Source organism: Ruditapes philippinarum, unplaced genomic scaffold (genome assembly GCF_026571515.1).
Source record: "Ruditapes philippinarum isolate M1 unplaced genomic scaffold, ASM2657151v2 ctg8636_1_1_1_1, whole genome shotgun sequence".
In the NCBI taxonomy this organism is placed as follows: Eukaryota; Metazoa; Mollusca; class Bivalvia; order Venerida; family Veneridae; genus Ruditapes; species Ruditapes philippinarum.
The window spans coordinates 8,218-35,303 of NW_026861526.1; the positions used below are offsets into that span (position 1 = coordinate 8,218).

At 32.7% G+C, this 27,086-nt stretch overlaps 1 protein-coding gene and 1 long non-coding RNA gene across 3 annotated transcripts; one reads left to right on the forward strand and one right to left on the reverse strand.

The window, feature by feature from the left end:
- The first annotated feature begins 2,784 nt into the window (after positions 1-2,784).
- LOC132715928 (zinc finger MYND domain-containing protein 15-like) lies at positions 2,785-13,346 on the forward strand. Of its 2 annotated transcripts, none has more exons than XM_060699041.1 (5): positions 2,785-3,182; positions 5,945-6,086; positions 7,277-7,448; positions 8,793-8,851; positions 10,662-13,346. In XM_060699041.1, exons 3-5 carry the CDS (start codon positions 7,319-7,321, stop codon positions 10,860-10,862), a joined length of 390 nt encoding a protein of 129 aa, XP_060555024.1. In that variant the 5' UTR covers positions 2,785-3,182; positions 5,945-6,086; positions 7,277-7,318; the 3' UTR covers positions 10,863-13,346. The 2 variants fall into 2 exon arrangements, with proteins under 2 accessions (XP_060555024.1, XP_060555023.1); XM_060699040.1 differs by having other exon boundaries at positions 5,995-6,086.
- Positions 13,347-20,319: 6,973 nt separating this feature from the next.
- On the reverse strand, positions 20,320-22,239 carry LOC132715929 (uncharacterized). Its single transcript, XR_009623746.1, has 4 exons — positions 22,209-22,239; positions 21,743-21,886; positions 21,058-21,181; positions 20,320-20,712 (listed from the first exon to the last, which is right to left on the reverse strand). It is a non-coding gene; the product is annotated as an uncharacterized LOC132715929 (long non-coding RNA).
- Between the last annotated feature and the right edge of the window lie 4,847 nt (positions 22,240-27,086).

Consider the following 27,086-nt stretch of genomic DNA (forward strand, 5'->3'; position numbering starts at 1 on the left):
TGTATTTATCATTTCTTTATGCAATGCATTGTACTAATTATTATTAGATACATATAGGATAATTGCATTTTTGTTTCACTTGCTGAAAATATATTACCTTCAGCTTTTATTTGACATTGGATCATTGTTTCGGTGTTAAAAAAATATTTAAGTATCAGGCAAAATAAAACTTAATGGAAAAACTGGTGTAAATTTGTTTACACATGAGATTTATAGATTAAATGAATTTTAGGAAATTTAAAAATGTAATATAATATAATGACTGACTCATAGACAAAATTATAGATTATCATTTCACCTTGAAAATGATCATGAGAGTGTTAAGAGAAAGACAGACCTTTGATAAAGATGGTAAAAAGTCAAGAGTCTCAAGAGTTGATAAATTTGATTAAAAATTGAACTTAACCCTGTTGATATAGCAAAGATAAAATGTAGAAACCACCTTGTCACTAAATATCATTATGAATTTAAGGGAAGATTTAAAGATAAAATATAATATAATGACTGACTCATGGACCATCAGTGGGGTCAGTCCCTGAGCCCCATCTTGCTACACCCTTGTCAACTATGAGTAACATTTTACCAGGAGTAGGGAATCTTTGTAATTCATAAACTTAGGTTGCATATACCATCCAGTCTCAATAATTGAAGTTAATGATGGTAAATGAGATTTTATTTAGACAAGTTTTATGATTGAGACAAGTGCCTACTATTTCATATGTTACAATGATAAAAGTTACTGAGACTTGACAATGGGTGAGCAAGGTGAAGTAATGATCTGACCCCCATGAGTGTCCATGGACTAAACAGCAAACAGTGCAGACAAAAATTAGACAGCCTGGAAGTGCAAGCTATTTTGGTCTGTACTGGTTGCATGGGTGATTACAGTTTCCACTAGCAGGGTTAAGTTTATTATGGTTTTCATTAATATCATACTGTACTTTTAAATAATTAAGTATTTCAAATAAAAATAAAACCTTGTATAAAGATACAAAGCCTTTTTTACAAAAAAGGGGACCCCCCCTCTAAAAAAAGAAAAAAAAAGAAAAATGAACACAAAAAAAAAACAACAAAAAAAACATGAGTGTTAAAATTTTATTTTTGCATCATTGATTGAAGAATTTTAAACTGAAGTTATTAAGTTGCTCACTGTGAATAGTTGCCTTTAACATCTGAAGGTTCAAGTCCTGAAAGGAACTTGGGATTCATACATGTGCACCCTCATAATATCCAGCTTGTGGACATACAGTTATTGTTCAATAGCCACTCCGGCCTGTTACACTAAACTGGTGATTTATACAGTGTCTATGTACAACCTTTCCTCCACTACCATCACAACAAGACAGGTATTATAATACTTGAGGGGACAAATATTTAGTACACCCTGTTGAAAACTTACTTCAACCATCAAAAATAATGAATTGAAAAGAAATGTTTTCATAAATTGTTTGCCTTTGCCAGCTATGTAAATCAACCATACACCCACTTTTCTCTCAAAATACATTTACTTTATAAATTTACCTGTGTCCTTCTTCTTTCTAATATACTGGCCACCTTCAACTAACTGAAGTTTACTGCCAGGTAAATCAATATTAAATCCATAATAAAACTATCAACTAAGTTAATAAACTAAATTCTTGCTAGTTCTTTTAACAACTCTTCACCATTTTAAATAAATAAATAAAAGATTAACTTACATTTATTTGCAGCCGCACTATAGTGGAGACAGTAAACTGAAACTTGATTTAAGCTACATATATATATCTTATCTATTCACGGAAACACATAGGTTTATCATGGTCTGATGGTTACTGGTAAGAAGGTTTAAGTCCACATGAACTTTATGTGATGTCTAGCTGTTTTACTTTTGAATTTTAATACCTGGCTAAATTTTTGCGATAAACTGTCCCATTCTTTGAATATGGAACAGTTTAATAGCCATTTAAGGGATTTTATCAACAAATATCAAAATAGTTAAACTGTATACTGGTAATACATGTACCGGTTTATAGAGTATCAATTAATTAATGGGACTACACAACAAGGTTTAAAGCTTAGGTATATTTATTGTGATATACAAAACATGAAAGGAATATTTTACATAAAAAGTAAAAAAAAAAAACAACTTTAACTTACCAATTAATTACATACTAATGTCTTTGTGTAACTTAAAGGTTTATTAGCTCACATCCGTTGTCCACACTTTGTTCATTAACACTCAAGTGGTCACATTTTGTTTCAATTGTCCTGAAACTTGGTTAGGATGTTTGTCTGAGTAATTATTGGGATGAGTGTCAATATGGGTCATCTCAGATGAAAACCTAGGTCACATGACCCAAAAATAATAAAAAAAATCTTGTTTACATTGTAATCGCTACTAGCTGTCTCAGCACAAATATCGTGAAAAATTTGTCATAAAGGTTGTTTGGTTGATTATGAATTTTAGCTCAAGTTTGAATATGGTTCATCTGGTGTTCAAACCTATGTCACACGTCAAAAATACCCAAAAAAACAACCTTTTTAACATTTTCATCCCAGATATCCTGGAAATTTATCAGAACAGTTGTTTTGATGATTTTTGGTTAAAAATTAAATATGGTAATCTGGGTAAAAAATAGGCTAATAGGTCACAGAGCCGGACTATTGAATGCCTTATTAACACTCTAGAGGTAACATTTTCAACTCAGATTGAGTTGAAATCTGTCAGAAAGGTTGCAGCTGTCAACTTCAAAACATTTGCCCCTCAACACTGTGGTTTCGATTCTCACCAGGTTTTTGGATTCTTTTCTTTCATGTGAGAATTATGTCCAGTTAGCTTCACCCAACATCGGTGGTTCTGCTCAGGTGCCAGTGTCAATGATTGAAATGTTGAGTCAGGTTGTAACAGCTTTTGCACGGTGACATTCCTTGATAGAATGAGCATGTGATCTGTTGTAAAAGCAAAGTAAAACATTCATATTGATTTTATGATGCAGGTGAACTACCAAAAACAGATGATTTAGTGATATTACCTGTAGAGTCCACCATATTGGAAGAGCAGCCTGACAAAGTGGTAGAAGGTATAAATAATTGGGAGTCCTACTACAAGTGGCGAGGTTTCAGGTTGGATTCCCCAATTGCTGTCCTATTGCATTGGCCTCTTACCATATTCTACATCATCAAATACTGTTTACCTAATGACAGTAAGTTTGTTTAATTTCAATAATGTATGAAAAATTTTAGTTTGTTTTGTGAAATTATGTAGAATAATTTTCAAGCATAATTAATCAGTATTTGAGGTAACAGATGTTAAAATAGGAAATGTTATAAGTGTAAAAAAACAACTGTTTATTGTATTTAGAAAATTAGATTCACATGACAGAAAGGTTTACTGTCATGTTGATGATGTGCCACTGCCCCTTGCATAATCCAGGCCTACAAACTGTGTAAGTAGATGCACCTTTATGAATTCTACCAAGTATTGGGAGTAGTATTGGCCTTGATGTAGTAAAGTACAGTTAGTACTTACTTTAAGTCAACTATGTCCTGAGTTATCTTAAAATTATCACCATATTTAGTTTGATTATTATTCAGAATATGTTTTAGTCTGATCATTTAGGAAGCTACATAGATAAGCTTAAAGACACACTTTCATGTATGTTTCTGAACATAAAAAGTTTTAAGCGATGAGTGTTAAGTTTCTTGCTCAAGGAAACAAAGACTTGGCTCTAACTGGGTTTGAGCCCATGCAGCCAGGAATCCTTATTTTGAAAAAAAATTATGTAGTCGTAAGGATGTTAAAAATTTACCTTTGCCACATCTCTGTACAATTTATTTCAATATAGCATTTAGACACATTGACAGTGTTTGAATTTCAAAGCAGAATACATGCATGTATATAATAGAATAAGATACATTATGCTCAAGTTTGGTATTCAAGTATACTGAAAATTGTTTCACAGTCTATTATAGATGTTAAATAAACATCTTTTGAGAGCATACAGTACACACGGTGATAGGGCGATTACCACAACTTTTCCGCGCAACGTCAAAATATCATCCTTCTGACCGAGACACCGTATATTTCTGGACAAAATATTAATGGCGGGATAAACAAATTCCTGGTAATAGCTAACAAAATATCTTACTGCTGGACATTGCAAAATTTTTCCAATTGTTTAAGTATTCCATCGAATTTTTGAGACAATTTATTGTTAATCTAGCACAATACAATTCACACAAAAACACATACTTCGAAGAAATAGTGTTTACAAAAGATCGTGTGTACCTCAACATGACTCGCACTTGTCACAAAAACATGTGTTATAACGACGATGTCTTTGTTCTATGACCTAACGAGCTTGTATATTTATTATGGTTAACCCTAAGTTCAAGTTCCATACAAAATTGTGTGTTTCTATCGTAAATTTCAAGGAATATTTGTTGAAAAATGGCCTACTGACCCGAATATTGGAGCACCGTACAACACTAAATTCAAACACCGCATTCTTTTTCCGTTAGACCGATAAATACTGGAACCGTCTTCTTTTGAATTATACAATAATCTTACAAATATGTTTTATAATAACTTTTATTTGATGAAAGTTTGATGAAAGATTGTTTACTTGCTGTTATGTTATGTTGCTGTTATATCATACGTTATGTTATGGAAAATTTCTGAAGGTCTGATCTGTGTTAATACTACCAATTAGATAAGTGCAATGGTATCTATATATAGATAAGGATGTGTTTTCCTTTTCGAACTTATTCAAACTGATAAACCCCACATGGAAAGATTGAAGTTCTTGGCAGACTATACTATCAAACAACATCGAGAAACAAAAGGAATGAACTATTTGTTAATGGGAATTTCTTATTGCATACTAATTTGATAAAGTTGCAAAAGTCATAACACAAATATTCATGGTGTAGTTTTTGCAGGAACCCGGGCAATATTTCCATAATCTCTTCTGTCATCGTTTCCAATGTGCTTTTTTTTAAACAATCTTTTGCGAAAGTTTGACTTCATATTCTTTTCTTATGTGGTGCGTTACGCATATCGTCCTGAAATACAGGGAGGTGCTGATTCATTGGCGTACTGCTAATATCAGATGACTTAGTTGGGCGCTCTCCAGTTGCTGCAGTATCTGCAGCTTTGCGTATTTCGCACGTTGCTTTAGCTTGTTCAGACATAGGTTTGAACGTCTTTTTTTTCTAAAAGCAAACATTAATATCAACAATCAACGGTGCTAAAAAGACAGAAAAATGCAGTGATTTTAAGGAGGAATAATGCGGTGCCCTAATCTTATGATTGACAAAGTTGTGCGGTGCCTTAAAATACACACGTGGAAACATAAAAATCATACCAAATATACAAAAAACGGGTTATTTATGTATTGTAACTTGTTCATACGACAATTATGTACATATTTATATTGTATTTTGACCAGTTATATGAACTGAACGGACTAGAAATACGTTATAATTCGTAATCAAAGAAAGATTTTTTCAGTATGCCCTAAATGTTTTCACTATCCTGACTTAATTAATAAAGTATTTTGCATGTAGTAAGGATAAATAAGTTTCAAATTAAATGGCACATTCGATGAAAAAGAAAAAATGATGATTTTACCTTGTTTTGAGCAAATTATATGCTGTTTTTGTCTCGGTTACAGGCTTGCTGTCCATTTTGTACCACAGAAATATACGGTGTCTCGGACAGAAGTAAGATATTTTGACGTTGCGCGGAAAAGTTGTGGTAATCGCCCTATCACCGTGGTACAGAAGATGTACTAAGTATTTTAAGTATACACACTAAAGGCAACATAGTGTCATTACAGAAAACTTAACAATTTTGAAAAAAAAATCTGTCATTAAAAGTGTTTAACCCAAAGATGAATATAGTTAATATCTTTCATCAGTTAACATTTATCTGGGTTATTAGATATTTCTTGTATTTCACTAGGTTGTGTCTATGTTGGACAAGACCATATGCTAACTTAATTGATGTTACAGATGCAGATTGGTGGGAAGATTTAGATGAAGGAAACATTCTAGTGGACATTGTTGGTGTTGAAAGAGAAGTGGAAATACTTGCAATATTTAAGGTATTATCATTATATAATATTATTATTAATTAATAGGTAACTATATGTCAAAAGTAGTGTTGAGAATGAATTGACCTGTAGAGTTAGTGATGTGGGATATGGCCTCAAAAATATTGATACTTACACTAAAATAGGGAATCGGCCTCAAATTTGGTTGAATTGAATTTGAGTAGTGAGTACAACTTTTGCAGCATGGCCCTCTGTAAATCAATCACCTCTTCACATCGACAGCATTTCTCACCTCCAAAAGTAGGACTTCATAGAGAATTTAGCCACTATAGAGAAACACCTGTCAAAAGCAACTTAAATCTTTTCCAAACGCAACTAAAACCATGGGTACTGTAGAGATTCTTACTTAGACCACAAAACCTTGTTAGGTCATTTTTGACCTATTGACCACATCAGCTTTGGCAGGAAGATTGCAATAACCTCTATTGATTTTAACAAATGGGACAATTTTCTTTATACATACTTTACCTTGTCTTTTTACTTCATGTTTTATATAAAAGGCCTCTGTAAGCCATATTGCATCTGGCATTAAATCATTAAATTTTGTATCTTGCCTTTAAGGTTTCAAATTTTGCCAAAATGATAAATTCTGCCATGTCAGGAAGCTGTCCTGCTAGATTAAACCTTACCTTGCTAAATATCTTAGATGGCATTTTCTATCTTTCAATTCAGACAAAACCATTTATCATTTTTACAGACAAATTTGAAATATGAACTGACTTAATAGTGCAGATCATGATCAGATGGTAATTACTGATTAAAAAGCAAACCATACAGGCCATAATCAGACCGCACAGATTTGCAAGCTGATCCTGGTCTGGCCTGGTCAGTGCTGGTCTCATTGGAAGATCCAGTCACCACTACCAGGCTAAGAGTTAAAGAAAGTTTTGATTTTACCGAGGTTAAAAGTCTGTGCCTTGATGTTATATATAAGGAGCTTTGAGATTTTCCTCAACCAGTAAAGTTTGAAAGTTGTTATATGTGGTAGACAATGTCAGAATGACTTAAAATTCAACAGGAATGGAACTTTTTAAATTTTGCTTAGAAGTTTATGTGAGACAAATCTTTAAAACTATGATTGAAGTTGTATTGGTCATCAATTATTTATCATTTATAAATTATAATTAGCAAAAAGTATCACTGATACGTTATAATGAATAAAAAGAATATTCTATACACAGGAGCTTGGATACTTGTTACCTGACTGTACATTAGACATACAGATGTATGGAAATGAAATCTCTAAAGAAGTAGATGGAGAAGTTTATGAAGAAAACAACGTAAAGATAGAAGTGATTCGAGGATTGTATCACAGAAAATCATCTACGGCACGTAAACCTCATGTTGTCATAGGTAATGCAATGCTTAAATGACAGATGTTAATCATGTTATACAATCAAACGTGTATTAAGCGACCGCACAAGGGAAACACCCAAAACGGTTGCTTAATGAAACGGTCTCATAAGACAAAGCATTATTTAAATGTCAAAATATATAAATGACATCTTTCTTTTGTGGTGGGAATGTTTTTCAACTTCATTTATGTAAATGTTGAATAATTAGAACGCTCCGATAATCTAAATGGATGCTAATGTAAAAAATAAGATTGTGATATTTATTGACAAAACAGTTTTGATCCATTACGTACATGTTTGACATTTTTTCAGAATTTTTAGCTCACCTGAGCATGCTCAGGGTGAGCTTGTAGGATCGATGATTGTCCCTCGTCCGTCCGTCGTCCGTTCACATTTTGTTGTTAACACTCTAGCGGTCGCATTTTTGTCTCAATTATCATCAAACTTGGTCAGGATGCTTATCTAGTTGATAGCTCGAATGAGTTCGAACATAGGTCATCTCGGATGAAAAACTAGGTCACAAGAGCTAAAAATAGAAAAACCTTGTTACAAAAGTCATTGTCAGCTTTTATTAGCTCACCTGAGCACAAAATTTCAGAGGTGAGGTTTTGCGATGGCAGTTTGTCCGTCATTTCCTATTGAGTATTTTCCACATTGCTACAAATGTTATTGTCAGCTTTATTGAGTTACATCAGTTTTAATTTGCATTGTGCACTCCCTTTTAGTTTTTCTGAAATAAGATAAAATAGATGTGTATGTGGTTCTACTGTCTGGTTATATATATATTTAAATCTTTCTTGCACAATCTTTGATTTCATGCTGTTACTTAATTTGCTGAATTTATTTAATTTATATGCCCTGCTTTAAATTTAAAACATTCCATTTGAAAAGTCATAGATTTATACATCAAAATGAATAAATTGAGCTACCAACAGTATAGAGCCTTGCCAGATGTAAGGATAATATTCAAACTGGCTTAGCTCAATACTGCAGCACAGGTAAAAACTAATCACTTTTCGTTATAGAAGGACTAAGGACTTTCTGAGCCGACTGTCGAAGATAAGTCATTTGAGCAAATCATGATTTTCTTCAGGTGAGCGATATAGGGTCATCATAACCATTTTGTGGAAGAAATTTTAAAAATCTTTGAATATTGTCACTTGTCAAATATTGTCACTTGTCAGTGCTTGCCCTAAAAATTATAATGAATTCTTAATACATGTATGTTGATTCATGTATAATGATTCCATTATACAAGCTGAATTATCGTGTCAACATCCTAAACAAAACACAACGTAAGCTATTGTATGTAATGAATACAATTTTTTTTTGTATATTTCAGGGTTCAATGCAGGTCTAGGAGCTTATCAGTATTGGTCACAAACTTTAGTGAAATTAAGGGTATGTGTAAATTCATAAAATTATTGTAAGATCTTATTCATTTTCATCAAATTATTGCAGTGTAGAAAAAATTCTGTAAGCATAACTGGATAAGTAAAAGAGCTGCATTAAACATTGAAATGGAACATGGTGTATACTTATTATTTAAATATTGTTATATATAACAAAAGTTTAGCATGTACCTTTTAATTCATCGGCATGGCTATGAGCGTTGACACAGTATACAAATTTCAAGTAATCACGAACCCTGATTATTACATATGAATACCTGGATGAACCTATGTCTCGTGATAGTTTGTAGCTTTAGTTTTGTTATATTCTTTGTATGAAGTGAATTAATTAAATCATAGTTTCAGTAGTGAAATAATTTTACAATATAATTCTAGACAAAAATTACATTTTAAAGATGAATGACATTGCATTTAAAGACTTTTCAGGGTTAGATATTGATTCTTATTATGAAAAATTGAAGTACATTTATGATTAACTTACCATGTACATGTAAATGATATGAGTTTATAAGATTGCAAAAATAAAATATTTATATTGCAATTTCATATGCATTTCCTTTTTCATTCCTTAAACTATTTTGACTCTCACTTGTACAAATATGCAAAAAACCTTTTTAATCCGGAAACCTTTCTAAACTGAACTTTTTTCTGGTCCGAACAGGTTCGGATTAGACAGGTTCCACTGTATCGTCGGGTCATGTGTTTTGACGCTCATCTATTTTGACGCCATTTTTGTTTTGACCTAAAAAATGACGAAAACGACCTCGTATGACGTCATAATTTGCTGACTGCACTGCAAGCATGTATTTACAACGTATAACTAAAACATGTGGAAAGACAGAGATATTTCACTGAAAATACTTCACCTTTATCATATGTACTTATTTTTTTCACCTTTTTACTAATGCAAATTCAATTGATGTTTATGCAAGCCAAAATTTTGCAAATATAGCCTTTGTGAAATCTTGACCTGCCCTTTTCTGTTTTTATCCTCCATTTTAAAATGGCTAATGAGTGTCATGTGACCAAAACTTTGCAAAGTGTCCTTAATATTCACTGTATCATAAGGTGCACAGCTTATATTGTTTGAAAACGTTAATTGGTTTTTAATTGATACTGAGTAAAATTCATAATGGATTAATTATTGTATATAAAGTTTAAAAAAGAAAGAAAAAAATCATTTTTCAAATAAACATATACATATCTTTACAACATCATTCATTTTAGATATATTTTTAAGCCCTTTAAGCCAAATACAGATGCTATTCATCAAGATTAATGGTAAATACATTCAAGGTTAAAGAGACAGGTGCACCTAATAAGACCACTGCCAGGGTGTATGACATTCCTAAATAATGGATAGTTTTATATGAAATATATTATAATTTTAAGTTTTCACGATGTTGTTACATTGCAGGTTTGCTCATTTAAAAACTTCTTTTGCTGTTCATACTTCATTACAGTGAAATATCCTTTTAAAATAACCACCCAATGAAAAGGCGTCATTTCATATGACTGTAAACAACAATGGATGCCTCCACAGTCTGTTTAGTTAAGTACAAAACTTAACTGATTTTGAATTTTAACAAACATAAAAATGGTTTGCAGTGATTAACAACATGCCATAGTTACTTTATATTGTATATTATTTAATGATCAGGTTCAATATAAAGAAATGCACTAGTTAAACAGCTTAAGGGCGTCAAAACTAATGACTATAGGATAATTATATTTCTGTGATATTGTATATTTAGCCATCACATTACTTTTTATAAAATTTTTCGATATGTTTATTTCAGACACAGAAGACCCCGGCTTATTTCACTGACTACTGTCAGTATAGTTGTGAATGTGCTCACAGCCCGGTTGAAGGGCTTGGACTAGGGACTGTTTCCGATCCAATCATCAACCCATTCAGAAGTCCCATTAGAAAACTAGCCGCGGAGAATGACATGCCCTGGTACAGCAATGGATTTATATATCATCTCCTCTACCCTTGATGATTAAATAATACTCACTTTAATATTACACGGTGCTACAAGTAACAAGTTACATGTGCGGCTACGAGTGTTTTTAACAATGCTGTTGATTTGTGTTGAAATGAAGAGGCACAAGTATTCATTCATTCCAACATGGATTGCATTCTTTTCCTTGTTGGACAAGAAAGGAGATCTGAAGTGCATTTCACTGCAATTATTTCAGGATAATTGAAAAAGGAATGCCCGCATATCTTATGACATATATAAGATAACATGTTAGTTGATATAAGACACTAAGTAAATTACTAGTCTACTAAATGGCAGTATTTCAAGTCTATATCATAGCCCGAAATGTTGTTAATGATATTTCGATTAGTCTTCTTTTTATGAGCATATCTGAATTAATTTTTTTAATTAAAGTTATTTTTGTATAATTTGTTGTCTGGATGTTTTTGTAGCTCACCTGTCACAAAGTGACATGGTGAGCTTTTGTGATCGCTTCTTGTCCGGCGTCCGTAAACTTTTACTTTAAACGACATCTCCTCATAAACCACTAAGCCAATTTCATCCAAACTTCACAGGAATGTTCCTTTTGTGGTGACCTTAAATTAATAGTAAAGACTTTAATTCCATACAGAACTCTGGTTGCCATGGCAACCAAAAGAAAAAAACTTTAAATATCTTCTTTTAAAAAACCCAAAGAGCTGGAGCTTAGATATTTGGCATGAAACATGTTCTACTGGATGTCTACCAAGTTTGTTCAAATAAGAGCCCTGGGGTCAAATTAGGCCCCACTCCGGGGGTCATTGATTTTCCTTATATGTGTATAGCAAAAGCTTAAAAAATCCTCTTTTAAAAAACCCAAGGAGCTAGAGTTTAGATATTAAGCATAAAACATCTTCTTGTGAGTGTCTACACAGTAAGTTCAAATAAAAGTCAAAATTGGCCCAACTCCAGGAGGGGTCATTGTTTTTCCCTATATGTATATTATAATAAAAACTTAAAAAATCTTCTTTAAAAAAACCCCCAAAGAAGTAGACCTTAGATATTTAGCATGAAATATCTTCTTATGGGTGTTTACCAAGTTTTTTCAAATAATAGCTCTTTGGTTAAAATTTGCCCCGCTCGGGGGTCATTGATTTTTTCTTATATTTGTATAGATAAAACAAAAAAAAACCTTCTTTCAAAAAATCCTTATAGCTAGAGTTTAGATACTAAGCATAAAACACCTTCCAGTGAGTGTCTACCAAGTTCTAGTGAGTGTCTACCAAGTTTGTTCAATAGCCCTGGGGTAAAAATTGGACCCGCTTGGGGAGGGGGGTCATTGTTTTTCCCTATATATGTATATTAAAAAACTTAAAAAATCTTCTTTTAAAAAAAACAACAAAGGGCTAGAGCTTAGATATTTAGCATGAAACATCTTCTAACGGGTGTCTGCCAAGTTTGTTAAAATAAGTGCCCTGGGTTAAAATTGGCCCTGCCCCTGGGGTCATTGATTTTCCTTATATGTGTATAGCAAAACTTAAAAAAAAAACCCAAAGAGCTAGAGTTTAAATAGTAAGCATGAAACATCTTCTAGTGATTGTCTGCCAAAAAAGTTCAAATAAAAGCCCTAGGGGCAAAATTCATTTTAAATTGCCCCCATTCCAGGAGGGGGGTGGGGTCATTGTTTTTCCCTATATATGTATAATAAAACTTAAGAAATCTTCTTTTAAAAAACCAAAGGGATAGAGCTTGGATATTTAGCATAAAACATCTTCTAATGGGTGTCTACCAAGTTTGTTCAAATAAAAACCCTGGGGTTAAAATTGGCCCCGCCTCGGGGGCCTATATACAGGTGAGCGATTTCAGGGCCATCATGGCCGTCTTGTTTAGTAAATCACAAAGACCTTTACCTTGGTAATAATTATATTACTTTAATCTGAGATACATGTACATGTGTATTACTTGATAACTTTAAAGAAAAATGAAAAAAATAAATGTCTATAAGATACATATTAAATATATTTGAATTTACCCACATTAAAATAGTGTACAGGATTGAATATATGGGGAAAAGAGTTTGGTATATAGGAGGATAGGGGGGGTGGGGTGACTCAGAACAGTGTGTGGTATACTTGGGATTTTGTTTGTGCCAATAATGCATTAACAAATGTTTGCTAAGATATACCAGTTGTAAGTTGTAATTAATGATACATAGATGATTTTGTTGTATCTGTCGTATTATTTTACATTATCTGCATTTACTGGTTTATTTCGTAACCTTCATATGCCAAAATATAGAAATATGACTTATGCAAGTATTAGGTAATATTCTGAAGAAGTTTTTTTCCTTTTCATTATTTGTATTCTTCATTTATTTACAAGATTGTTAAGATGTTTGTTTGTATCATCTGGAACATTGTATATAGACTGTTATAAAATTTGAATGTTGATGTTGTGTTTTTATTAAAGATCTAGGAGCTACGAACAGTGTTAAGGTCTGAATAAAACTATATGTTATAAGATATGTTATGTTCTTTTTTGTAGGGTCGGTTTGTACCCTTAAGCTAGTGGTATTGACTACATCAATGCTGTTCTTGTGGCATCGTCGGATACCCACGATTGATAAACATGTCACATAACATGCAATCAACCGTGGGTAAAATGAATCGATTTGCGTCGATATACAGCAACAGGTGCGTAAAATATCTACCAATGACATCGCGTTTAACAAATCTATATTCTTCAGCAGCGGAGGTAAAAAACAATAAGAAACAAAATGGCAGCGCCCACGGTTAAATACTGTTGCACGTGTTTTGCTAAAATCAATGTCAAAAACTATCGCCAAATCAGTTCTTCTGCAAGCAGATATCAATCAGAAAGGAAAACATCACGCTGTAAAAGTAAATTATCTATACTTTCTTGCTGAAATCGTTTAATTTTTCGATGTTGAACTTTTCACGTCGTCTATGGTTGTCGCAATATTGTTTGTAATACCGAACGTCGTACAGAACGAGCGTTTTGATTGGTTTTAATCGCCTCATGAAATCGTGAGGCAGCCAATGAAATAGCTGCCTTTGACACACCCCTAATCGACTGAATATCGGCAAAAAATCCCACGGTAGATAAATGTTAATGGTTCGGCCGTGGGTATCCGACGATGGTGGTACTCATAAGAACGGGTGCCAAAATGTTTTATAACACTCATTATAATAATATCCAACATATAACATTGCAATCTTAAGTCTTCTTGATAAGAAAAGTGTATTTGTTTTTGTTTCTTTAAAACCTGAAAATATGGCATTGCAGAAATGAAGTATAAAATGTAATGACCATTGAGTTGTACAAGTAAATGTAATTTAAATGTGAAGTTTTGTACAAAGGGCTTGGTTCACTTTTGGCCAAGTTTGACTTTGTCAAAGAATTGACTCAAACCTAAATATTTATGAAAGCATTATGTCCAACATTGTAAAACACCCTTTGGTTTAAACATCATTATGTCCAACATTGTAAAACACCCTTTGGTTTAAACATCATTATGTCCAACATTGTAAAACACCCTTTGGTTTAAACATCATTATGTCCAACATTGAAAACACCCTTTGGTTTAAACATCATTATGTCCAACATTGTAAAACACCCTTTGGTTTAAACATCATTATGTCCAACATTGAAAACACCCTTTGGTTTAAACATCATTATGTCCAACATTGTAAAACACCCTTTGGTTTAAACATCATTATGTCCAACATTGAAAACACCATTTGGTTTAAACATCATTATGTCCAACATTGTAAAACACCCTTTGGTTTAAACATCATTATGTCCAACATTGTAAAACACCCTTTGGTTTAAACATCATTATGTCTAACATTGTAAAAACACCATTTGGTTTAAACATCATTATGTCCAACATTGTAAAAACACCATTTGGTTTAAACATCATTATGTCCAACATTGTAAAACACCATTTGGTTTAAACATCATTATGTCCAACATTGTAAAACACCATTTGGTTTAAACATCATTATGTCCAACATTGTAAAACACCCTTTGGTTTAAACATCATTATGTCCAACATTGTAAAACACCCTTTGGTTTAAACATCATTATGTCCAACATTGTAAAACACCCTTTGGTTTAAACATCATTATGTCCAACATTGAAAACACCCTTTGGTTTAAACATCATTATTTCCAACACATTGTAAAACACCTTTGGTTTAAACATCATTATGTCCAACATTGAAAACACCCTTTGGTTTAAACATCATTATGTCCAACATTGTAAAACACCCTTTGGTTTAAACATCATTATGTCCAACATTGAAAACACCCTTTGGTTTAAACATCATAATGTCCAAAATTGTAAAACACCCATTGGTTTAAACATCATTATGTCCAACATTGTAAAACACCCTTTGGTTTAAACATCATTATGTCCAACATTGTAAAACACCCTTTGGTTTAAACATCATTATGTCCAACATTGAAAACACCCTTTGGTTTAAACATCATTATGTCCAACATTGTAAAACACCCATTGGTTTAAACATCATTATGTCCAACATTGAAAACACCATTTGGTTTAAACATCATTATGTCCAACATTGTAAAACACCCTTTGGTTTAAACATCATTATGTCCAACATTGTAAAACACCCTTTGGTTTAAACATCATTATGTCTAACATTGTAAAACACCATTTGGTTTAAACATCATTATGTCCAACATTGTAAAACACCATTTGGTTTAAACATCATTATGTCCAACATTGTAAAACACCATTTGGTTTAAACATCATTATGTCCAACATTGTAAAACACCATTTGGTTTAAACATCATTATGTCCAACATTGTAAAACACCCTTTGGTTTAAACATCATTATGTCCAACATTGTAAAACACCCTTTGGTTTAAACATCATTATGTCCAACATTGTAAAACACCCTTTGGTTTAAACATCATTATGTCCAACATTGAAAACACCCTTTGGTTTAAACATCATTATTTCCAACATTGTAAAACACCTTTGGTTTAAACATCATTATGTCCAACATTGAAAACACCCTTTGGTTTAAACATCATTATGTCCAACATTGTAAAACACCCTTTGGTTTAAACATCATTATGTCCAACATTGAAAACACCCTTTGGTTTAAACATCATAATGTCCAAAATTGTAAAACACCCATTGGTTTAAACATCATTATGTCCAACATTGTAAAACACCCTTTGGTTTAAACATCATTATGTCCAACATTGTAAAACACCCTTTGGTTTAAACATCATTATGTCCAACATTGAAAACACCCTTTGGTTTAAACATCATAATGTCCAAAATTGTAAAACACCCATTGGTTTAAACATCATTATGTCCAACATTGTAAAACACCCTTTGGTTTAAACATCATTATGTCCAACATTGAAAACACCCTTTGGTTTAAACATCATTATGTCCAACATTGTAAAACACCCTTTGGTTTAAACATACTTTAAGCTTGATTGCTTAACAAGTTCTTGCAACTTATATTAATCACTTGAGTCCACTTCCTGGAACCAACCAGCACTGTTGTCATATGAAGAAAAATGGCCGTGACCATATTTGGAAAGCTCTTGAATGTCAAGGAATTACATGTACGCTTCCAGTCACATATAAATATATATTATTTTTATGTAATTCATATAATTATATTAACACAAAGTTCATAAGAATAAACATTTTCAAGTAACCAAAGACATCATAGAGTACATGTTTGACCCAGCTGTAAATCAGTAACATCTTGCAAATTTCCGTATGGGTGTGAAAGACCATTATGATATAATTTGCCATAACCTCATTAGATGACAATTTTGTCCTTCCCTTTACTTTCATAACTTTATCAAAACTACTTTTTTCCAGGGGTAATGTATTTCAATAACAACACAGTACATGTGTACTTGGGTACAAAATGATTAATCGTTGTTTATACAGTAGGAAAATGTTTTTATTACCAACATAAAGAATTTTTATTTATCACGTAAATTTTTACTATGTAGTCTAACGTGATGTCACGTGGTATTTCTTTCGGTCCTGGAAATGAATATCCCGCCCCCGTCAATAATTTTAGCGTTTTAGTATAATTTTATGTTAGTGTTCATCCGTGCTGTTCTACAAAAATTAGAAACTTCGACAGGAGTGATAGTGACAGGAGAATGTTTCTAATTTCTGTAGAACAGCTACGGATGAATACTAACATATTTAGTGTCAAGCTTTATTTGTCTTTTGTCATGTCATGACTATTTTTACGAACGCGGTTTTATGAAGTTCTATGAAAAATAGAAGGCGACTATGGACGGAATTTGATATAGTATCGAATTTTGTTTTTCTATGAAAATTAAGTGACAGATTTTTTAAGAAATACAACGTTTTTATTGGATGGCAAATAAAGCTGGACACTAAATCTATATCGTCCGCTTTTTTCCTCTTTGCCTATATTGTCAGCGTTTTCTCTACTGAGTATATGTTTATATTGTTCATACAATATTGCTTCCTATTAATTTCATTGAAAAAGTATGAAAGCCAATTATTCACCATTTTTTTAACTTTACAAATACTCGATAAATCATCAATCAGCTATGTCGTCCGCTTTGTCAGTGTTTTCTCTGTATGTTAATATTGTCCGCTTTGTCAGCGTTTTCCATATATGTTAATATTGTCCGCTTTGTCAGCTTTCTCCCTATATGTGAATATTATCCGCTGAGGACGTCCGCGTTTCATAAGAAAGCGTAATGTTCTAGTTCTCTCCCGTGATAAAAATCAATGGCGAGCGGTGAAAAAATACATTCAAATGTAGAGAAATATGTTCTAGTTCTATCCCGTGATAAAGTCACCGATGAGCGGTGAAAATTTACATTAAAATGTAGAGAAATATATATTACACTTTAATTAGTGTTTACATAAACTTGATATCGAGCTAATATGCCAAATTCTATGAAAAATATTTTGATATTGTATCGAAAAGTTTTTTTTTACATAGTTTATCTAAAATTATTACATATAGATTTTTTTGGGGCAATTTCACTTTCGACCATTCGTTTAATTAACAGTTCATTCCTTAACATCTCAAAATGACAATGTTTTTAGTTTTCGAGAAACAGGTAGAAGCCATTGCTCCTTTTATAACACCAAAGAACATGGTTGCAAAACTGATCACTCAAAATCAATCTCCTTTATTTACCCTGCCTGATCGTAAAAGGCGACTAAATTACATCCTATGCAACTCTTAGCTCCAGCAGATGAGATGGTTTTTACCCCTGGTGTGGATTAAAGATTATAACAAAATCATCTTTCCTGTTTCGGCGCCATATGACCTAAACTGTGTTGATGCGCCGTAGAACCAACCAAACCATAACGTTTATTTACTGGCAGGTTTTTTACTTACCTTATCCATTTGCCCCTCTCTTTTTAAGGCCAGCAGACCTTTAACTACACTCCCTCAGCAGCTAACTGAATACGGTAGTGGAACATTTGACCGATGCGCAGGAGAGTAGGCCGGACATTGCTCACACAACAATTAAATAATGAACATCATTATTCATGTATGAAGATACGCTATATATTGGGGTTGCTACATCTACATCTTATTGTATATATTCACTAATGGTTAATGTATTTCCTATAGTTGGTGTTATTTCTATGGTTCATTTCTTTCATTTATCATTTTATCATAATTGTTTATTTGTCGGATTGTGGTTTCCCTGCGTCATTGCCATTTCTTGCGTGTAGGTAGTGCGATGAAACAATAAACATTTTATTTATTTTAAATATTTGTATAGCTACTTTGCCACAAAGAATTTAAAATTGTTTACGAGATTCGAACTAATACCGATGAAGTGAAAAGGATTCCTAATCATTGCCATCAACTAGTCATGGAAGGCCACATCGTCGGATACATTTATCAGATTACATGTTATGTAACATGTTAATCAACCGTGGATATCCGACGATGAGAAGGCCAGTGAAGTTTTTTTTTTCTTCCAACGTAGAATATATCTATATTGTATCATAGTTTGGAGACCTTTCTGTTGAAAATGTGTCAGGGTTAAATAGTATACATGCACAGTGCGTTAACTGGAGTGCGGGTATTAGTTACCCGCACTCCAGAGCATGCCCATTGATTGGCTCATTTTTGCTGGGGTTTACATATTGTGACGACAGAGAAAGGGAAATCGACAGAAATTCATATTCAGATGTTCGTTCATTGGTTCATTTTTGTCGGGGTTTCATATTAAGACAACAGGGAACGTGCTTTTATGTTTGACTGATACAAAAGAGAAAGAACACCAAAACACTCGGCAACCTGATTTATACTCGGGGGGCTACGCCCCCTCGTACAAATCAGATAGCCTCGTGTTTCGGTGCTCTTTCTATTACATAGCGAGCAAAAGGTAACTATGAACATCCTGTGAAATAACGCGTGACAGCTTGTGAATACATACATGGTACATGTTGAAAACATAAGGTTAATTGATCACTCATATAAGCTATGTTTAAAGTCAGGCATGTGTATAAAGGCCATCCAAAGGAGAGACCGAACATGATCTTAAAAGACAAGTGGTCTTTATCCGAAGGTTACTATGTTTTATTTGATCAATGAAGGTTTTTGAAGAATGGTCTTTGAATATGGTATTTCTATCGCTATCCCTTTCTCTGCCGTAAACCCCAGAACAAATGAGCCAATCAATGGATATGCTCTGTGCACTTAGCATGTATACTCGTATATGTATGCGATTAAACTCTTGACACATTTTCAACAGAAAGGTCCCCAAACTATGCCAAATAAAGTTATTAAAATGTCAATTTTATTTTCACCTGAAAGTCAACAGATAACATCTTAACCAGCTGTTTAACGGCGACAGTTGGTACATACATATACTTAGTAAAATATATCATTAGCCATCTTGACTGGTTTTTTTATCGTTAAAGTGGACCTGGCCGCTACGTCACTCTAATAATCCTAACTGAGCAATTTTAAGATCCATGGATAACCCTGAATAAAACTGTTCAAGCGGTTTTTATTAACAAAAAGAAAAAAAAAAACGATCATCTTCATAAATCAGTAAGTTTAGAATTTATATAAACATATGACCACCATGAAGGTTTATGTCAATAATTTTAGGGTTCTTTGTCATATTAATACAGCTCGTCCCAGGTGCCCTCACCGGTGTGGGTTCGAATCCCGACGGGGACATTGGATTCTTTAATGTGTGGAAGCTATCCAGCTAGGTTACTGAACGTTGGCGGTTCTACACAGATGCCCGTTCTTGCCCGAAATAATGCACGGAATGGCATCTGAGGTCTTCCTCCACCGGTAAAGCTAGAACGGCGACATAATGTCCTATACTGTGTCGGTGTGACGTAAAACCCAATAAAACAAACAATCGTCCCTTGTGTGTTTTACTCCGTTATGTTACCTAATAACAATGGTGATGTGATTACAAAAAACAACAACAACTTCTTTTAACATTTTAATTTCATTCTTTACACAAAATTATTCATCACTAACAGTAGTAATAGTGTCAATTAACATCATAACTTTACATCTTTAGTTTTTATTCATTACAAACAGTACACTGTAATAGTGTCAATTAACATCATAACTTTACATCTTTAGTTTTTATTCATTACAAACAGTACACTGTAATAATGTCAATTAACATCATAACTTTACATCTTTAGTTTTTATTCATTACAAACAGTACACTGTAATAATGTCATTTAACATCATATTTAACTTTACATCTTTAGTTTTTCATTCATTACAAACAGTACACTGTAATAATGTCATTTAACATCATATTTAACTTTACATCTTTAGTTTTTCTTCTTCTTCTTTAGTTTTTGACACCTGGAATATGTACAATATGTCATGATTAAAGTGAGAATTAGAGAAAAAAAAACAATGCACACAAAAAGTAAAAATAAAAACAACAAAAAAAACATACCCAAACCATATAGTCGTATATTCTTTTAAATTGCAAATTACATGCGACAGATATCTAATGAAGCACATCGAACCTATTTGTCAACACATTTAAATTCATTTTAAAGTTCAACAATATTTATACAAATATCATTTTAACATTAAGGGGAACTTCATTTCATGCACAGTTAAGTATGAAATTTACTTTAAATTATCTCAAAATGATTTATTAAGGATAAAGGTAAACATAAACAATTAATGAAAACATACACTCCACTCTCTCCAAGAGGTATTGTGATGTCACCAGATCCCACGCAAGTCAGGCGTTTCTTGCAAGGACAAGACTTGAACACGATACCGTCCGGTCGGCCAGAACCATTGTTTACAAGACACTCTGTAATAATATATAATAATCCATGAAATTGAAAGAGAAATTCATATATTTTACATATATATCGAGGGTTTGGTGTGAAACAGCTGTATTACATATTAAAGGAGTTACGTGCGTTTTCGCACTGATCCACCAATATACATTTTTATCTGTTTTATTTTTCGACAAACCTAATATAAAACATAGTGTATCGAACAAGTAAAAAAGCAATGGATATTTCACGCATGGCGACAAAATGTTCCATGTTAAATACTAATTGTTTAATTAAAATACTATTTGTTGAGCTCAAATGCTAATTGTTTAGTTCAAATACTAATTAAAATAATCACGTGGCTTTAGTGAAACCAATCAGGTCTGCTTTCTGGATCTAATCAGTATTGTTTAAAAAAAAAATAACAGTAGTATTCAAAGAAGTGTCCTTGGTTTGAAAATCAGACATATAGATCACCAGACCGATTTCAAACCTTTGCATAAATAATCACTATAAAAAAGCGTCTATCATTTTTGTTGGCCTCATCTAGGTCTGCGTCTCGTTTAAAACAAACTTCATAAAATGTGACTTACCAGTTCCTTTTTTTCCGAGCGGTTCACATTCACCTGGTGCATGGGCAAGGTCAGCGGAGCGTTTAGCTATTGGACGTGTTAAACTTACACAACATTCAAAACGGCCACAGTCATCGCTGGTGAAACATGGCTTTACACAGGTACCTAATGAAAGAAATCAGACAAATTCAATTCATCATTATAAATAGACCGTTCTCTACTATTTTATGAATTTTTTTTCCACGTTTTTTCCAACTTATGCCTAATCTGATATAACGCAAGCAATTGATAACTTCTGAACCTAATGTAACTTATATCTTATCTGATATAACGCAGGCAGCCGATAAAGATAACTTCAGAACCTAAAGTAACTTGAACCTAATCTGATATAACGCAAGCAATTAATAACTTAACTTCTGAACAGGCTATTGATGAAGAAGCGGGCACAATTAGATGTTCACTTTGTATATTATTGGTGTGAACGTACCTAGTTCTCCCAGAGGTATGTCGTAACGTCCGTTAAGCCCGTCTGAACAAGGGCATGACAGGAAGTAGATGTCTTTTACTAGAGAAGAGAAGTCTCTGACTAGACATTCTGTAATTAAAAATCAAAACGTAGTTATGATACTATATCTACAACTAGTTTCCTTAATGCATATTTTCCTAAATGGCTGAAATTTATAATTTTTAAATGGAAATGTTAGTTTGAATTTTACCGAAATAGGAGGTGTCACCTTAAATATACTTTAATTCGAGGTGAAACTTAAAAAAATCTAAAAAAAAATAGGTGTTATATCAAATTTACTTTAATGTGTGTTCAATCAAAACAATGCTATGAAACAAATACAAAACAAGGAGAAATATACCTCGATTTTTTTTTCGCAGTTTGCAAAGTGATGTAGGAATAGTTTTGCAAATAACTCACAAAGAAGTAAACTTTGACATCGAACAGTGTTTTGAGTAGCTACAAGGATGTTATGTGAAAATCTGCTGTTCTTTGAGTCTGCCAACGGCAACTGAACTTATCCATACGACCAATGCAGACCGTGCAACCGTGCCGTTTTATCATGGTTTGGCCTGCTAACGGTAACGGACTTGTATTATCCACGAGACCAGTGTAGATCAATATATCAGCCGACACAACCGTGCCGTTTTATCATGATTTGGCCTGCTAACGGCGACGGACTTGTATTATCCGAGCGACCAGTGTAGACCAATATCAGCCGACACAGCTGTGCTGTCTGATCGTGACATGTATTATTTTCTATTCTGTTAGTGCTTATTTGCAAATGTAACCCAAAATTGTGGATGGTTTTGTCCAGATTGGAAAATTGGACAAATCCCATTAAGATTTTAAGCATGTTAGGGGTTAATATATTCATTTGTAAGAATTACTTATTTGTATATTTGCAGCTATACATTGTATGGTTTTTTGTAGAACCAACGCTGTTATATGATGTAACTGTCAAGTTTTATTGATGCAGACCCTCATTGTGCTTTCAAGATTTATCTAATGAATGATTTTTTTTATATCTTTGAACAAAAATTAATTTATTGAAAAGAAAAATGTTGGATATGTTGGATAAAGGGTAAATTCAATGGATAAATATAATAATTAAGAAAAATTACTATTACAAAAAATGTAATAGAGATCGAACCTGATCCAGTTTCGCCGCGCGGCATACATTTTCCATTCACATATTTTTTGAGATCGTCGGAAATATCACGTTTACCAATTGGTCTGGTAAAGCTGACACAACATTGTTTTTTCTTACAGTGTGCATTGGTGTTACAGTAACCTTTCAATGCTCCACGTCCAGGAGTGGGTACAGTCTGTGAAAACAAGCAATAATTAAAAAAGTAATAAATACCCCCCCCCCCAAAAAAAAAAACAACACACAAAAAAAAAACAAGAAAAAAAAACAACACACAAAAAAAAACAAGGAAAACACACACACACACACACACACACACACACACACGCACACACACACACACTTACACACACACAAACAAGACATAATAAAACAAAAACAATACAGCAACATCAACAAACACAACACACGGTGCGGTATGTTTTTACGTCATCACGGCTTTGATTGTACTCCACAGAAATTTATATATACATGTATTTACATTTTATGCATCTTTTAAGTTTAGAAAAGTGAATTGTTCATTTATTAAGTTTACATAAACTGCAAAATTTAATTTTCATATCATTTACATTCTTAACTGTTGTTCAAAGTAAATTATAAGAATTAACACTAACTCTATATTAAATTTTACAGATTAATTACATTTGTTAAAATTTAATTGATATTTAAAAAGAAGATAATGTAAAAAAATAACTTACTTCAATAGTACTTAAGTATAGAGCACAAATAATTATCACAACCTTCCACATTATATCTATCTAATAAAGATATGTAAATAAAAAATACGTTGTGTATATATTCATATGCAAATATACAATATTCATATGAAAGAATGTTGTATCTAGACTATAATCCGATCATCTTTTGTTCTCCGGTCGTAGGACAGGGCGGACCGTAAGACAGGACAAACCGTACAAGGGCGTACCGTATGTTTGGACAGGGGGGGCCGTATTTTGGGACAAGGCGGACCGTGACTCGAGACGATGCGGACCATGCATATTTTTAAATTTAATCTTGCTATTTCATTTTTAGCTCGACTTTTCTATGAAAAGGGGAGCTATCCTACTCGCCCCGTCGTCGGCGTCGGCGTCGGCGTTAGCGTTAGCGTTGGCGTCACACCTTGGTTAAGTTTTTCGTACCACCCCACTTTATTTCAGAAGTATTACAAGTATGGCTTTGAAACTTACCATACTTGTTCACCATCATAACCTCCATCTACAGACAAGAGTACATAACTCTGTCAAGGTTTTTGACAGAATTATGGCCCTTTTTTGACTTAGAAAGTGTATTGAGCTTGGTTAAGTTTTTTGTACCACCTCACTTTATTTCAAAACCATTGGAGGTATTGCTTTGAAACTGACCATACTTGTTTACCATCACGACCTTCATCAACAGACAAGAGGACATAACTCTGTCAAGGTTTTTGACAGAATTATGCCCCTTTTTGACTTAGAAAATACATTGAATATGGGTAAAATCCACTTATTGCCTTAACCCTTTGAGATATTGCTTTGAAACTTTTAATGCTATTTCACATCATTACCCCCATCTGTACGCAAGAGAAGGTAACTCTGTCAAGGATTTGTTTTAAAAATTAAGGCCTTTTATCGACTTAGAATCTTGGTTAAGTTTTTAGTACCACCTCACTTTATTTCAAAACCATTGGAGGTATTGCTTTGAAACTGACCATACTTGTTTACCATCACGACCTTCATCAACAGACAAGAGGACATAACTCTGTCAAGGTTTTTGACAGAATTATGCCCCTTTTTGACTTAGAAAATACATTGAATATGGGTAAAATCCACTTATTGCCTTAACCCTTTGAGATATTGCTTTGAAACTTTTAATGCTATTTCACATCATTACCCCCATCTGTACGCAAGAGAAGGTAACTCTGTCAAGGATTTGTTTTAAAAATTAAGGCCTTTTATCGACTTAGAATCTTGGTTAAGTTTTTAGTACCAGTCCACTTTTTGACTGAACTGTTTGAGATATTAATTTGAAAGTTGGAATACTTGTTTACAATCATGATTCCCAAACATGTCCAGGAGAAGGTAATTCTGTCAAAGATTTTATTTGAATTATGGCCCTTAACTGTCAATGTTTTGTATTATAGGCAAGCACTAAAAAACTTAAAAAATCTAAAAAAATTCATTCCTATCCACTGAACCTGCAGTGTTCAAGGGTATCACACAATTCAGTAAAATAATTCTTCACTAAATATCTTAATGCTCATGGCCATTGTTCACTTTAAAAATACAGAGATTCTTGTATTGCCTTTTACTGCAAAAACTTTTTTTATTGGCAAGCAATAAAAAAGTCGAGCGCGCTGTCTTACGGACAGCTCTTGTTTTTAATCTTTTGATATCAATATCATCCTAAATATGTTTTAAATTCAAGGATTTTCATATTGAACAGATTTATATTTCAAAATTTAAACAATGATCTAGTTGAATATATATAAATTTATCATGTGCACACGACATAAGGTGGACTATTGATTAATATAATTTTATATTTATAATTATTATTAACGCTGACTCATACAATTATAAGTATTAAATAGGTACTTATGTAGCGTAAGCTAGTGGGAATGGATTGAGAAAGTCTCATATGCAAAACATATTTTTCTCTTGTGCTGATGTTAATAAACTTGACAAAATTACCTTAAGTACTATATATTTTTATATATACCATTCATATCATTTAAGCTTTATTGAGGAATATTGATTATTTATATTACTATTTATTAGTTAATTACAATAAACTTATGAAAACAAAGGAATAATTAATATACTAGTACAATGAATACATGTATATTAATTTGCTAAACAGACAGCATCTGAATTTAGACATAGCACACAACCATTTCTGATATAAACTAACTCGTCAAAGAATCAAAATTGAGGAGCAGTCAACGCAAGTCAACAAGGAGCGTGCAGTCAAAACTTATGAAAATATGAATAGAATATTCATATAAAACAAGCATTTTCCACGAAGAAATTCCTTGATAGCTGTACGTGCAAGTCTTAACTTTATGGCCCTGGCCATGTGTGTATATATGTGAATATCATGTGTTAATGTATGAACATATGTTAAAATGTAAATATAGATATACACATGCGGTTTTTAATTGCTTTTGTATATATATTTGTCATTACGTTTTTGTTTATCTGTAAATAAAGCTTGCCATGTAAATTTTGTTCATTTATTTTCTTTAAACGTTTTTACGTTATTGTGTTGTATTGTGTTTCAAATGTCAGATGGGAATAACAAGTATTTTCTGTATAATATTGTTCAATAAAGATATTTGTTTAAGCAATTCAATTCAATATTTTATTTACAATAATCAGTATACAAAATGCCTTTGACAAACTACAGTTTATATAAATCACACAAGCATCAAATGACATATAATTGTTACATATCTGTTACATCATTACAAAGCTGATGTGGAGAAACAGCAAAGAATATGACATCTTTTCAAAAATGCTTTATTTAAAAATTTCGATACATTCAGTAAAGTTGATTGACATTAAACTATAAAATTTAGATAAAGATGATCATGTTTTTGGAAAATATTTCATGCGAATTTCAGAATAATATGTACAGATTAAAAGAAAATGATATTCACCTTCAACAACACGCATTGTACAATGTTCACACAATCTATCCTGTCTATCTATACCTCGATAAAAAAAACGGCC